This window comes from Perca fluviatilis, chromosome 13 (genome assembly GCF_010015445.1).
Source record: "Perca fluviatilis chromosome 13, GENO_Pfluv_1.0, whole genome shotgun sequence".
Classification (NCBI taxonomy): domain Eukaryota; kingdom Metazoa; phylum Chordata; class Actinopteri; order Perciformes; family Percidae; genus Perca; species Perca fluviatilis.
In genome coordinates this window covers 8,385,676-8,400,988 of record NC_053124.1, presented here as the reverse complement: position 1 = coordinate 8,400,988, position 15,313 = coordinate 8,385,676, and the positions used below count along the sequence as shown (strand labels likewise).

General features: G+C 39.7%; 1 protein-coding gene across 2 annotated transcripts in view; it reads left to right on the top strand.

Annotated features, from left to right (window-relative positions):
• Positions 1-15,313, top strand: part of khdrbs3 (KH domain containing, RNA binding, signal transduction associated 3) — a 125,551-nt gene that overhangs the window by 60,665 nt on the left and 49,573 nt on the right. For both annotated transcript variants that reach the window (XR_005641328.1, XM_039821142.1), the window contains exon 3: positions 4,912-5,028. Coding sequence is in view for 1 of the 2 variants with exons in the window: in XM_039821142.1 (XP_039677076.1) it covers positions 4,912-5,028 (117 nt within the window). In the remaining variant the exon portion in view is untranslated. The remainder of the gene's footprint in view (positions 1-4,911; positions 5,029-15,313) is intronic.

Below are 15,313 nucleotides of genomic sequence, written 5' to 3'. Positions count from 1 at the left end.
GAGCTAAAGCTATGCTAGCGGCAGCTGTCTCTTGTTGCCATAGCAACTACAAACATCCTGGGCTGTAGCCGTCTCAAGCCAGAAAAATCGAACATGCTGTGTTTTTTTGTTAACGATTAATGCTTTGTTATTTATTGATGAAGATACATCTTCTATTGTCAAGTTAACTGCGTACTTGTGTTGACATTATATGGGTCACAAAACAGTGATCTAACCAACGATGTAACCTGGGATTCATTCAAAACTTAAAAGTAATGAATAAATATTTTTGAATTTGACTAAAATTCAACAAAAAAAAAAAAATACATTGTTAATCACAATTACGAGACATGTAATTGTACAGCAACATTTGGAATTGTTACAGCTCTAGTGGAGGTATTGCTAATGTCTCAGATGGGGTAACCAGGACCCAAGTTATCAACGTCTACATACTCTAATGGGAAGGTGGACATGTCTTATAGGCCTATTCATCAGTCCAAGGTTATAACTTTGCAAGAAGCTAATTTTCCCAGGGTCGGAATTAGCACAGCGTGGTACGGTCTTTATCACGAGGCAAGGGCTGAATAGGGCCGTGTGTGATCACGTCCAGCCACAGGACTTGGGGTAATTATAAAGGTTGAAGGAACATAGTTCAGAGTTCAGCCAGGCCAGGATAAAAACCCAACAGTCACTTACTGCATTAGAGCGAATCACTAAAGCCTGCTTCTCAAATCCCTCAACCTGGAATTGGCAGGAGCCTCGTAATAATCACTCGCTTTTTGAACAAAAGGCAGGATAGAGGTGTGAGGTGAGGTGTAGAACCAAACTGGCTGTTTGTTTGTTTTTTTACCTCCTGCTTGCTAATTGATGACCTAGATAGTTGAGGGAGACAGCTGTATAAGTCACTGGTAGAGGAAAACATGGAGAGGGGGAGAAAAGCATGGCTCTCCTTTTGTCTCCCCCGAACCATGTCAAGCTGCTGGTGGAAGTGTGTGTTGCCTGTGTAAAGGTTGTATCACTTAGATGGGTGTATGCACGCGACATACCTCGACACAGTAATGTATAAATTTTTTGGTTTTTTTTTGTTAATTTTGGGTTTTTGTTGCTAAAAGCGGTGACCTTGCAAAGTAATCGAAGCCAGGAAGCCTTTGATAGACGGCGACATGCCAGAGGCGGTCACGTTCAATGTTAGCTCAAACATGCACATTATGGTAATGTTGCACATTGAATATCTATATCAAACATTCAGGAACATGCAGTTCAACAGATTGAGGAAATGTTTTAAACCGCAAGTCTATCAGGACCCAGCCCATAGCTTGTGTTGTATAGTGTAATGTTTTTTTAATTTATTTTTAATACATTTTCTATCAATCAATAAATTGTAAGTGACGTTTAATATACAATAGTGGTGTAACAGACCGTAGTTGATTCGTGATCCGTCCGTTTTTTCGAAACGGAATATAACATAAGAAAGCGTCCGTGGTGTGGTTTTCTCTGAGACAACAGCGTTTTCTTTGCCCTGGTGAAAGACTGACAGGCTAAAAGATTTAGGGATGGGTTTGGGAGGGGAGAGGGAGGGGTTTTATTTGGTGTGGTGTGTCAAATGTTCTAAATAAATAAAATGTGAAAAATGTTGCAACTGAAATTCACTTTTTGTTATTACAGAGAGAAAGTAGGCTAGCGAAAAAAACTTCTGGACCCCACAGGTATCCTCTATGGGGCCCTCCCTGCATCCGTGGTTATGTATTCTTGTGTTTTTATGGGCCCCCTTTCTCACATGAGGACCTAAATACTCAAATAGCCCTGGTGTGTATCATACATTGTCACATTTACCATCAGAATGACACATGGAATGATGGGTTAGGGATTTATAATGACATTAGTGCATGATATTTCCTTATCATGTTGACTTATTTCTGATTAGTTTGTACTAGGGCTGCACAATTAATTGTAATTTTATTGAAATCGCAATATGGCCTAGTGTAATATCCAAATTACAGTAGGGGGCCACAATATTTGTTATAGGCAAAATATGTGTCAAACCATTCCGAATGAAGTATTCTGGTGATGCAGAGATGTCCCGGCCTACAAGTCTTTGTTTGGTACAGATCCTCGCAAAAATCACACTTGTAATCATTTTAATTTTTAATTTTAATATTTTATAATGAAATGAGAATATCCAAATAAAAATGGTCATTCCCTCCAATCATATCGCAATTGCAATATCAGTCCAAATAATGGCAGTTAGATGTTTTTTGGCTTCTGGGCTGTTTGAAGAGACACTCCAGAGAAAATTTATTTTTAAATCAATTTGCTAGTCACGGGGAGTTGTACACTGCCGGTGAAAAGACTTGTATAATGTAACATATGTTCGCTCTGGAGGGAGATTTGTCAAGTCTGAAAAAAGGTGACATCACTTAGGTAACTGTTGCATTGTAGGTGTGTTTTACCTGACAACTTACTGAAAATGGCAATATGAGTGAATTAAGGGCGGTTGGGGCACCCTGGTGGCCTGGGGTTCGAGGTGCAGTCCATGAACTGTTAAGGAAGGAGGAAACTTTGTTGCATGTTCCACATTTCACGGTCTTCTTATTTCCCATCATGTCTCTAAAATCATCTATCTAATAAAGGCATACGCCCAATAACACGTAGGTGGGTAGCACATTTCTGACATAGGTCATTTGATAAATTAGACTTATTGCACATGTCTAGACTATTAATTATTACTCTGTACAATAATTTAGGGCTGCAACTATCAATTATTTTCATTGCCAATTGACCTGTTGATTTATTGATGACATGTTAGGTGTATAATGTCCGACAATTGTAAAACAAATAAGTCGAGGAGTGTTTCCCAAAGCCCAAGATGACGACCTCAAATGTCTTGTTTTGTCCACAATTGTATACATATACATATTCAGTTTGCTGTCATAAAGAAGTGAAGAAACTAGAAAAAGTTCATATTTAAGAACGTGGAATCAGAATTTTTAATACATTTTTATAAAAAAAATATTAGTCAGAATAATTGATTATCAAAAGAGTTGGTGATTAATTTATTAGTTGACAACTAATAGATCAATTGTTGCCGATCTACAATAACTAAATTTCGAGAGAGAGAGAGAGAGAGAGAGAGAGAGAGAGAGAGAGAGAGAGAGAGAGAGAGAGAGAGAGAGAGAGAATCAGCTGGAGTTGTTACCATGGACTCCCGGTAATTAGTTTTCGGAACATAAGAGTTTTTTTCCCCCGGATTCCACCTCTCAGGCAACATACAGGTACAGGCTTCTCCATCTTATTAGTAGCTTGTAGGAGGTTATTAGGGCTGACAGAAGGCATTCAAACTATGCTTTTATTTACACTTTATATTATCCTAAAAAGACACTTGAATTAATGCAGTAGAGATGCAGTTGTTTTTTATCTTCGTTTTAATTGCATATTTTATTCCTATTCTAATTTTTTCATTCTAATCTTTTACTCTTCATTGTCTAATTTATTTGACTGTTACATGTTGCCTAAGTCCAAGAATTTCACTGTCTCATACCGTCTACATTGCATTGAAGGACACTCCCCTTTGTCTGAAAGATGAAAAACAGCGTTCTTATGATTATGATACATAAGTGCCAGGTCTCTATAAATTCCACTAAAAGTTAGATTCTAGTGCAAATGCAATACATTTACAGGGTATTTCCATTTCTTGAAATTCTTTGTTATACCACCATCATTATATATATATATATATATATATATATATATATATGTATGTGTGTGTGTGTGTGTGTGTGTTGTATGTATATATATATATATATATATATATGTGTGTATATATATATATATATATATATATATATATAGTGAGAGATATATGTGAGAGAGAGGAGGAGAGAGAGAGAGTGTATATATATTATGTATGTGATATTATATTATATATGTATGATATATATATATGATTGTATAATTATATGTAGATACGCATATATATTATATATACGCATTATTATGATGTATATATGTATATTATTTGTATGATTAATATAGTGTAATATGTGTATATATGTGTATTATTATTGTATGTATTATGTATTGATATTATGATGATTATAATGTGGATATTATTATTATGTAGTATATATGTAGTATATATTGGATTATATATTATGTATAATATTATGTGATATATAGTATGATATATTATGCAGATTATAATGTATGTATATATGTATTATGTATTATGTATGTATAATATTATGCATACCGTGATTATAGTGTATAAATATTAGATGTATTATGTGGGGCAGAGATATGATACGTGCGCATACACATACGTAAGTGCGTGATATATGTGTGTGATACGTAGCAGTTAGCGTGGCATGCATAGCATATATGAATATATATGTATGGATATGTATGTATGTATATAGCATGTGCATGCATGTATATTATATATACGTAGGTATATTGTGTGTGCATATGTGTGTGTATATATATATGTGTGTATGTGTGTGTGTGTGTGTATATGGATTTTAGAAAAAGTAATTTATTCCTTTTATGTTGCATAGTTGACAGACATTGCTATCAGTATTTGTTTCAGTTTTTTGTGTTTTCTGAAAAACCTGAAGAAAAATGACTTGGGCCATTATTTTAGGAAGGTGACGATATAAATGCAGGATATAGCATGAATGTTTTTAGGCTGAAGAACCCTCTGACTGACTTCATGGTGTCCTTTATCTTCATGCAATACAGAACCATAAGCCATGAAAAGGTGACCCAGTGAACCTGGGTTGAGATGCTTCCATACTGATCAAGACACGGACAGGGAAAAACTGCTGATAAGTTTCCATCAGCTTCAGTCGCTGCTTGAGCACGAGAAAATGTCCTTTGCTCTTTATCTCAAACACACAGATTCTGATTGATCGGCACTCTCGCTCTCTGTTGCAGTTTAACTTTGTCGGCAAACTCCTCGGGCCACGCGGGAACTCGTTAAAGAGACTACAGGAGGACACTCTCACAAAGATGTCAATTCTCGGAAAAGGATCCATGAGAGACAAAGAAAAGGTAACACTGCAGTCTGTTATTTCTCTCCCCCCCCCATCCCCATCCCCGCTCTCCTTGCTTCTTTCACTCCTTTACCTCCACATCATTTCATCTTGGTCTGCTGCGGTCACACGGTGTGAAGTGAAGGCTGGTTAGGCTTACCTTCAAAGTGAAAAAAGAGACGTTTTAATGCACGAGGTCCAGCTTAACATTTGGATTTTCTAAAACATAAGTAACACATTTACACAAGGTTACTTTGTGCTCTTTTCCCAGGGTTCCAAAACGTTGTAAACTTCCCAGATTACTTTAGACAACAGTGAAGCCATATCAAAAATGAGCTTCATCATTTCTGAAGTTAAATCATGAAAACCGTTGAACATTCATTTGAGTAATTTCCCTCCTAATTTTCTCCAAAAAAAATCTGTTCGGTCAATAAAGTGTCAGCAAAAACTGGAAAAATGCCCATAAATGTCTCGTTTAGCACGATCAGCAGTCTAAAAACCCCCAAATATTTAGTTCACTAACATAAAATACTAATATAATGTAACGGATGTGTACTCTCTCTCTCTCAGACGAATCTGTCACTCTTCGTTGGCTATCACAGCCGTTTATTCTGGTAAACAGCAGAATAGTGTCTCACAATCACATTCGTCACCATAAAGAGCTCCAGTTAGCATGAAACAGGCTACGGCAGACTGGTGAACATTATTACACATGATATTAACAAAATACCAGTGTGGAATCACAAAAATGGACAACTGTACCTGGTAAACAGCAGAATAGTGTCTCACAATCACATTCGTCACCATAAAGAGCTCCAGTTAGCTAAAATGAAAACAGAAATTATCAGTTTACTGTTGCCACGGTTCTATCATAAAGGTCAGGTTATCGAGCTAGGCTAAGCAGACTAGCAAGCTAGCACAACGTGGCGAACTTTTTCATTTAAGCTTAAACAAAAGAAACAAAACAAAACTGGCCTCTAATATAAAATGTGAGACCTCCCGTGTGGATATACTACATGCACATCATATACTACATAACATATTATCACAATGAACACATTTACCTAACTATAACAGTGGAGCTCAATTTATGCGACTTACCATGAAACAGGCTACGGCAGACTGGTGATAAGTGTGTAGGAATTTACCCTAAAGTCTGCAGAATGGCACCAATAGATGGCGCTCATGTTACAGAAAAAGCCTGTCTCATATGGGAACTATTAGCCAAATGAAAAGTTACTTTTTAATGGCAAGTGGAATTATTAACTCCGTTACAATAAGAAGGAACTATTCACATTTTAAAGGCAAGAAGCAATGATTATTTTTTTCTCACAATTTCTGCTTAAAACACTGCTATAATTATTTATCAAAATCCAAATTTTCGCAGATGAATTTTCTGCCAGTCGACAAATACTTTTTATTTTTGTTACATGTCATTTTCTAAAACCATCTCATTGTAAAAATGAATGAAGCATTTAGCTGCAGCTAGTTTGTACTGTACTCAATGTGTTTTACATAATTATAACATAAACATACCATCACATGGAGCAAATCTCACGATGAATTGTTTTTCCCTTCACTTTAACCTTAGCTCTATGTTGGTCTCATTTGAAGTATTCAGATGTGAGCAGATCACCCCAGGAACTCCGACTGCGTTTGATTGACAGCTCATGGGTCACATACCGTTTTGAAAAACAGCTTCATCTTAAAAACAACTTTCAAAAGTGTATGGAAATGTGAATGATCTTGGGGATCGCCAAACACGCCTGACATCTTTCAAAGCCTGCTCTCTCGTAGTCAACAATACACACACACAGTCCCATCAAGTGCGGACCGTACACAGGATAACACTTTCTACATGTATGCTTTGCTTTTCCTGTAAGCTCTGTCACAAGATGATAAAAATGCTTCATGATTTGAACATAAATGGACTACTTTGTCTACTTTGACATCTTTACTACTTTGTAGTTAAAGAAAAGAAAAAGATGGGGTTCATGAAAAGGCTGAGGGTCTTATCTTGCACCCGGCGCAGCGCAGCGCAGCGCCAAGCCCGATGCAACTGTCTTTGCTAGTTTAAGACCGACGCAGTTGTTAATTTTTCGTCCAGCGCCCACGTCGTTTAAATAGCAAATGCACTTCTTTGCGCCCATTGGCGTGCTGGTCTTACAGGGAGGTGTGTTCAGGTGAATTCTCGGCGTATTGCTATCTTGAGGCAGCGGGAAGTGATCGTGCCGTTGACCAACAAAAACCTGGTCTAAAGTCAATAGCGCAGCATTTCATTGTTATTTTAACTGCAGATTAGTAAAATGCGCCTAGGCTTATGCACAGTGCGCGCACACTGTGCTTGTTACACACACAGGGAAGCGCAGCAGCACACACACATGCAAAAGATTACAAATAAAAATATTACGGTACAAATCCACAAAACCATGCGCCCGGCGCACGGACCCTTTTTTCCGCCTTCAAACTAGCAAAAGTGGATTTGGACACGCCTTAAATAAACCTGCGCCAGGCGCTTCACGCTGTGCGCTTAGAACGTTAAAATAGGGCCCTGAAACTTAAAGTGCTCACATTATGCTCATTTTCAGGTTGATAACTGTATTTAGAGCTTGTACCAGAATAGGTTTACATGGTTTAATTTTCAAAAAACACCATTTATTTGTCGTATTGCATATTGCTGCAGCTCCTCTTTTCACCCTGTGTGTTGAGCTCTCTGTTTTAGCTACATAGTGAGGCATCTCACTTCTGTTCCATCTTTGTTGGGAGCACATGTGCAGTAGCTAGGTAAGGACTACTAGCCAGTCTGTTGCAGAGTATGAGGGCATGCCCTGATAGTACCTAGGTAAGGACTACTAGCCAGTCAGAAGCAGAGTATGAGGGCGTGCCCTGCTAGCAGCTAGGCGAGCATTATAACGTGTGGTACAAAGTGAAGCATGTTTGTCTCTGAAGTAAAGGCTGGACTACAATAGAGCTGTTTGGAGCAGTTTGTGAACAGTGTTTTCTGTTGGAGATGGTAAGTCCCTTTGGGGGGGACTTTGGGCTTTTTCACTTTGTAAACTTATAACGTGCACAAAAAAGATACAGTATATAACACAACAAAGGAAAGGGGGAAAAAGCCAAAAAGCATAATATGAGCACTTTAAACTAAATCCAGTTTAATGACTTCAATCATGCATGACCATCCCAGTACATAAAGAGAGGATATAAATGTCTCTTTAGCAGCAGGATTGATTGCAGACTGGACTGGTTAACAGAGAATAAATTGACTCCACTTGGCTTGTCTGCATCTTCCCTCTCCCTCTGTTTGCCAGGCGTGATTTGTTGGTGGCGATGATTCTCGCTATCATACTGTACAGCACATTCTATTTGGTAACTGTGATCAATAGTCTTTGATGGTCGATTCCTCTGGAGTACCTGAAGAAAAAGATCTGTCATGGAGATGTGCTGACCTCAGCAGCCCTTAACTGTCCGCACAAACCCACTGCAGGATTTATGACTTTCTGCTTTATCTTCAGCTGGTTGCTGACTTTCTGTTTTCAGCCGCGCAGCGCATAGGCGGCGCCAGGGAGGGGCTTGGGGGTGCTGTAGCTACCCCTAGCATTCCCATAGCACCCCCTCAGCAACCCCAAAAGAAATTGCTGTGTTTTATTCATAAAAAAAATATTTTCGTTAATGTGTTAGTACTATAATTTATATATATATATATATATATATATATATATATATATATATATATATATATATAGATAAAAAAAAGAATAAATATAATAATAAAACAAACTGATTCTTTTTAGATAAAAAAACATGAAGCAAACACAGGTGATACTATTCGGCCGATGGGTGCAGCACACATTCAACTTTTGACCTTACTTCCGCAGTAACGTATTCACACAGAAGAAGAGAAGAAGAGCGCAATATTTGGAGCGAAGTGAGTGTAAACGTGTGGCGCCTTCATCAAAACCTGTAAATGAGACTGAGACATATGGTGAACCTGTCACCAACCGGGCGAAGAAAAGCGTCCGGAGGAAGATGGCCTCGCCGCGGCCGTGACTGCTGCTGAGGACGTTACACTGCTGTGAATGACATTAGACCAGGGGATCGCACAGCGTGGCCACAATGGGCGAGGAGTCCTCTCATAGGGGTGTATGCAAGAACTTGACTCTTATCCTCTGTCTCGTAGTAGGACATTACAGTGAACATGTGTTTTACAGAACTCTGACTAAATGGATCACCGAATCCAAAGTTATCCAGCGCACAGGACATTTGGTTTATTTATAGCCCTGAGAACGTGTTCGAAATGTGTTCGAAACGAGTTCAGCCGTTCGCCCTCAGTGGCGTACTTAGATATATTAAAGGTGCTCTAAGTGATGTCACACGTTTTTTAGGCTCCAACATTTTTTGTCACATACAACAAACATCTCCTCACTATCCGCTAGCTGCCTGTCCCCTGAACACACTGTAAAAAACAGCGTAAACAGTTGAGTCATGAATACGCATTGTGGAAGTAGCCTACGTGCTAACGCTGCTGCAGTGATGGCTCAACCAGCTCCTTCTTGTCGGTTATTTGGCTGGAACACGGTTTGTAATGGTTCGTGGTGCAGGTTGGCGCAGTTTGGTTTTGTTGCCGTTTGTGTAGCCTGAGCTGTCTTTTTTTACAGTGTGTTCAGGGGACAGGCAGCTAGCAGATAGTGAGGAGATGTTTGCTGTATGTGACGAAAAATGTTGCAGCCTAAAAAACGCGTCCCATCACTTAGAGCACCTTTAAGTCACTACAGATATGAATAACGTTACATCATTGTTACCATGTGTGCAAGTATGAATACTGTGAGGATGAATGCGTGTATGTTTTTGTGTGTGTGTGTGTGTGTGTGTGTGTGTGTGTGGTGTATTTGGCCTGCTGCATTACTCTAATGCAAATATAAGCTACTGTATGAAAGCTGCAGTAATGATCATGTAAACCCGGCTTGTTGGCTGGTATTTGAAATATGTTCGCTGGGCTAATCAGAGTTCTATGGTGCTGTTGTATAGGCAACAGCATAGTGCAAAGTACTATTGCATAGTGCATGAAAAACATCAATATCTCTCTCTGGGTGCGTATCTGCGTGTGTGTGTGTGTGTGTGTGTGTGTGTGTTCCTGTTTTACTATATTCGTGGGGTCCAAAAACCGGGGACTACAGTATACTTGTGGGGTCTGCACAGCCTCGTGGGGACCAAAATGCTGGTCCCCACGAGTTTAAAGGGCTGTTTGAGGGTTAAGACTTGGTTTTAGGACTAGGGTTAGAATTAGGTTATGGTTAGGGTGAAGGTAAGGGTTAAGGTTAGGCATTCAGTTGGGATGGTTAAGGTTAGGGTAAGGGGCTAGGGAATGCATTATGTCAATGATATGTCCCCACAAAGATAGTAATACAGACTTGTGTGTGTGTGTGTGTGTGTGTGTGTGTGTGTGTGTGTGTGTGTGTGTGTGTGTGTGTGGCTACGATAGTCAAGGGGAACTCTAAATTTCAGAGCACCCTCACTGAAACATCGAGCAACCCCAGAGCACCAGCAAAAACAAAAAATCACTGGCGCCGCCAGTGGCGCAGGATGTCATCATAGTTTTAAGCTTGTCCACCGCAGAGCAAAAAGAGGGGTCTACTTTCAAGACTTTTACAAGTCAAGTTGCAACAAAGCCGCTTTTGCCATTACGGAGGCACCGTGTGAGGCCCTTTGTGGAGATAATGTTCCGTTTTCTCTCTGCGGAAGACATTAGCTGGAAATGTAATTGTAGTCTTGCTACTCGGAAGATACAGTGTAATGGATGTGTTGGAGGATGAACTGTACAATGTTCAGTACATTCCCCTTTTTGAAAACGCTTACGTATGGCAGAGACACTGCAAAGAAACTTGGATAATTGCTCAAATATTTGCTGCTGCAGGACCTTGATCTTGTGTTGACACGAAATGTGAGTGCGGAGAGGTTGAAAGGCGCCGAGCTGTCGGAGTCAGTCTCCCCGCCTGGTTGTCCTGTCGCTGTCAGAGCGGGATGATGTAAAGGCATCCGTGTCTCCGCGCCCCCCTTCTCGTTAGCGCCATGATTAACTCATCCATTTTCCTCCCCGGTACTTGCACTCCCGCTTTAATTTTCCTGATAGACAAAACAATCACTTTGTTTCACTTTTGGTGAGTCCTGCGTCAGGTTTAATTGCCAGCTGAAATACCTTAATTGTGTGAAAGGACTGCTCTGGATATGTAAGGGCTGTCCGACACAAACAAAATTAACCGAGCTGTGTGTGCTTGCACATAAATTGTAGGTCCACTATCATTTGCAGATCTAGAGATAATATATTTTAAATCACATTTACAATGTGAATTATGGGAGATAAAGTTCAGGCTGACAGTGCTTTGCAACAAATTACCCATTTTATTGTATTTACCAGCTTAGAGGCTTGCTACGTCCATCTATTAACATTGTCATATGAGTCGATGGCGCTCCCACTCATACAGCACAGTAGCTGTTCAGTCTATTGTTTTTTTTGGCTCATTGTTTTATTCTTTTGTCATTGCCAGTGTCTTAATGCCTTTCATTGCTCTTTCCCTTCACCTTTTGCAAACTCAAGCTTTCATTAATCTTTCTTGGGATTTTATTTGTGTCTTCCCTAAAGGTGAATAAATGAATGAATGAATGAAATGCCAATAAACCAGAGCACGTTTTTTTTCCTATCTCGGAGTGCTGTGTGGACTCCTCCACAGCGCTGTGGAGAGAGGTCTGGTAATGCGAAGAGGTCTGGTAATGCGAATCTAGACAATGCAAGATGAATCTGGACTCCCAACTGGCCGTTGAATAAAGAGCAGCGATTGGTCAGTAGATCTGAGGGGTCTGCAGGTGAAAAGGCTGAGCTGAGATATAAACGCGTGCCTTTCACTTCATTCAGCGCTTAAAAAACATGAAATAATCGTATTCAATCAATTGTGTATATTACTGATAACCAGTCAAGGGCATATACAGTGTGACCTCTCTTATTACTGGTGAGGACAAGCTGGTAGATGGATTTCATCAGAATACATATATGTAAATGTTGGAAGTGTGGGGTGAACAAGGCTGATAGAGCTGTGCAGTTCGTATCACAGAATGATAGAATATGCCCTCATTTTCCTGCGTCTGTCCTTAAATTTGACTTCAATGTGAATGCTCCGAGCTTGACATTATTCTTTACCTCTTAAGCTCCGCCTCCAGGAGCTCCTGCGTCCACAGCAGCGTGGCCTTCGGTTTCCAGGGTGAACGGCTTTTCATAAGCAGATTTACAGAGGGAAAAAAAGAAAGTAAACAGGAGGAAGATGCTGCCAGTAGATATGAGAAACAGACAGCTGTAATCTCCCACCGTGGGCTGCTTAGCTGCTAGAGGACTGCTGGATCACCGATGCTTCTTATCAGCGCTGGGGGAGGGGTCCCCATTATATGAAAACTGCTATCATATATACAGTATGCAAATTATGTGATCACACATACAGATTGGTTTCATACCAAATTAGATGTCCACTAGGCATAACATTGACACTGCACATGAATGTGAATATAGATGGAAAGAATGAATGAATGTATGGTTTATTTCGCTTCACATTATAATGAACAAATCATGACAATCTGTGTGAATACGCAATTGACAAAACATTATACATATTTAGACCAGTCCATTTCACACAATAGCACTCTCACACTTAACAACCAAAAAAGGGATAGGCTGAAGCCTAAGGCTTCTTATTGCCTATCCTAAACAATGCATAAGATAACCCAAGGGAAGAAAGGGAAGTCCTCAGATGACACATGCTGACTAAATCGCCTTTTTTTGTTTTGCAGATGATAGTTAAAGCATACAATAATGATTGTTTTTCATATCTTTTTTATATGCAAATAAACCCAGGAACACATGAAAGGCAAAAGGAGAGAGAGTCATCTCTTTCTAACACTTTGCTTACACTCGCTGCTCGACACCGGCAGCTCCGTCAGCGCTGGTGCTATGCGCAAAGGAGCCCTCTGCTCGTAAAGCACAGATTTATGGGGGAAATTAACATATCATTAACATACCACAGGCACTCTTAAAGGAAGGTTATTTATAATTAGGTGACATCAGAGACACTGGCTTGCATGGTGCTGGAGAGGGAAAAGGGGAAGAGGAAGTTGTCACCATTGGAAAGGCCCCGGAGAAGAAGTTTTTCTTTTTTGTTGAAATGGAGAAACTGGGACGCCAAACCTGCTGTTTCCTTTGTGTAATGTGTTGGGAGTCAGTTGGGGGTTTCGCTGTCCTATTTCTCGCCATCAATAACGTTATACTGGCCTGCTTCTGTCGGCCCTGAATGGCCTGTGCAACCCCTTACTGTTCACATGGTATATTTTACTGTTGCAGTCTAAATAAACTGCAGAGGAGTAAGATACATCTGCTTTACTTTACTTCAGGGGTCTGAGTATACAGTAACTAAAACAACAAATGCATGCTCTTTTAGCATCTGCCCTTTTAAAATAAAAAATACAAATCTGTAACAAGCTACAGGTTGACGGCCTCTGTGGTGGAGACTCCAGCAAAGATGGCAGAGTTGTTGTCAGCCACTGAAAAATTGCTCCAGCTAGTGAAGTCGGATACTGCTGAGTTTGTGTTGTTGAGTGGAATGCATGAAAATAAAGATGTCATGTGAAATGCAAGTCTGTTGCAGCAGTTGTTTTCAACAGACGTTATGGGCAGTGTCAGCCCAACATATCTGACCTGACAAGCTGATCGACATCTTGCGATCGACATCAGGTTTTGTAAATCTCCAACATAATCGAGACAGTATTTTGAAATATGTAAAAGATAGAATAGATAGATAGATAGATAGATAGATAGATAGATAGATAGATAGATAGATAGATGGCATTTTCTGCCATATGTTGGTCAATCGGTTTACCACTTTGGTCCAGACTGACTGGATGGTAACATTCTAAAGTAGGATGATGATCACAGTCAGAAGGGTCAGTCCTCTCTAGGCACCATGGGTATAAGGTACTTTGGAGATCCAGTTACAGCAGTAGTCAGGGCCAAGACCAGGGGTCTCATTTATAAACTTACAAAACGGGGTTGAAAACGTGCGTCCGCCACTTCCCACGCCAAGGTTGTGATTTATAAAAATAATAAAAATAGTTCTGTTAGATATTATCCTATAGGTCTGGTATATCGAAGCTGTCCCCGGGTGATGTAATGCCTGCCGTTTTGGACGGTATTATTAATATAGGTAGTCTATACGTCAGGTTTACCTACATCTGAAATTATAATTCAATTTGCAGCAATTTCCGATGGTCTGAGAAGTTTTTTGCTTTTTCTCCGCCAATCATCATGATTCGGCGTAACGAAAGAACAACTGCCAGGGTCATTAACATACTGATCATCATTCACGAGGTGCTTTGCATTGACCATTTATGGTTAAAAATGGGCGTGTACAGGGTGGAGTAAGAGGCTGATCCACGTACACACACTTGTGGGTAATCTGTGATTTAAAAAGGGAACATTGCTTACAGATGTGCGTACGCACGGTTTTATAAATCCAAATTTTTTTTTTTTGGCGTACGCCATTTTTGCCTTTTGGGCATATGTACACTTTTAGTTAGGATCCTACGCACAGTTTTACAAATGAGACCCCTGGACTAGTAGAGATCGAGTCAAGATCGAGTCCAAAAAGGGTCGAGTCCAAGTCAACACCCAGTCCAAATGAGAGACAGTCAAGACAGAGAAAAAAAAGGATCAAATTAGGCCACATTATGAAGTATAAATATTTCACTTGTCACATAAAGCTGAAGTGAAACTTTAAATATTAGATGTTGAGTCTTTTTTTTTTACTGGTGTAACAAGAACATTTGTTTGTTACACTTAGCCAGTAGGGGCCAGATGATTGCACCTTTACCAAAATCCAATAACCTGAAAAAAACTTTCATTTACAGAGCAAGTTCTTTGTGGAATAATTTCCCAAGTAGCATTTGTTTTATCACAGGAAAGGTACATTTTAAAAAGAAAGTTTAATAATCCTTCAGATCCCTACTCTTTGGTTGTGTTGACTGCTGTGGTCTTTCTGCACATTTCCCATTAATCACCTGCTATTCAAGTACAGGGTGTCCAGTTTTGTCACATTTGATTATAGAACACCAAAACTAAGCACCTTGCATTATCAAGTATGTTCTTGCTTCCCAAAGTTGCTGAATTTTTTTCAAAAGAGCTACAGCGATCACATAGATGAGCTAAAATGCGACAAGCGGAGGAGATATTATTTTCAAGTGCATGAGAACACATACTTTATCTGTACATT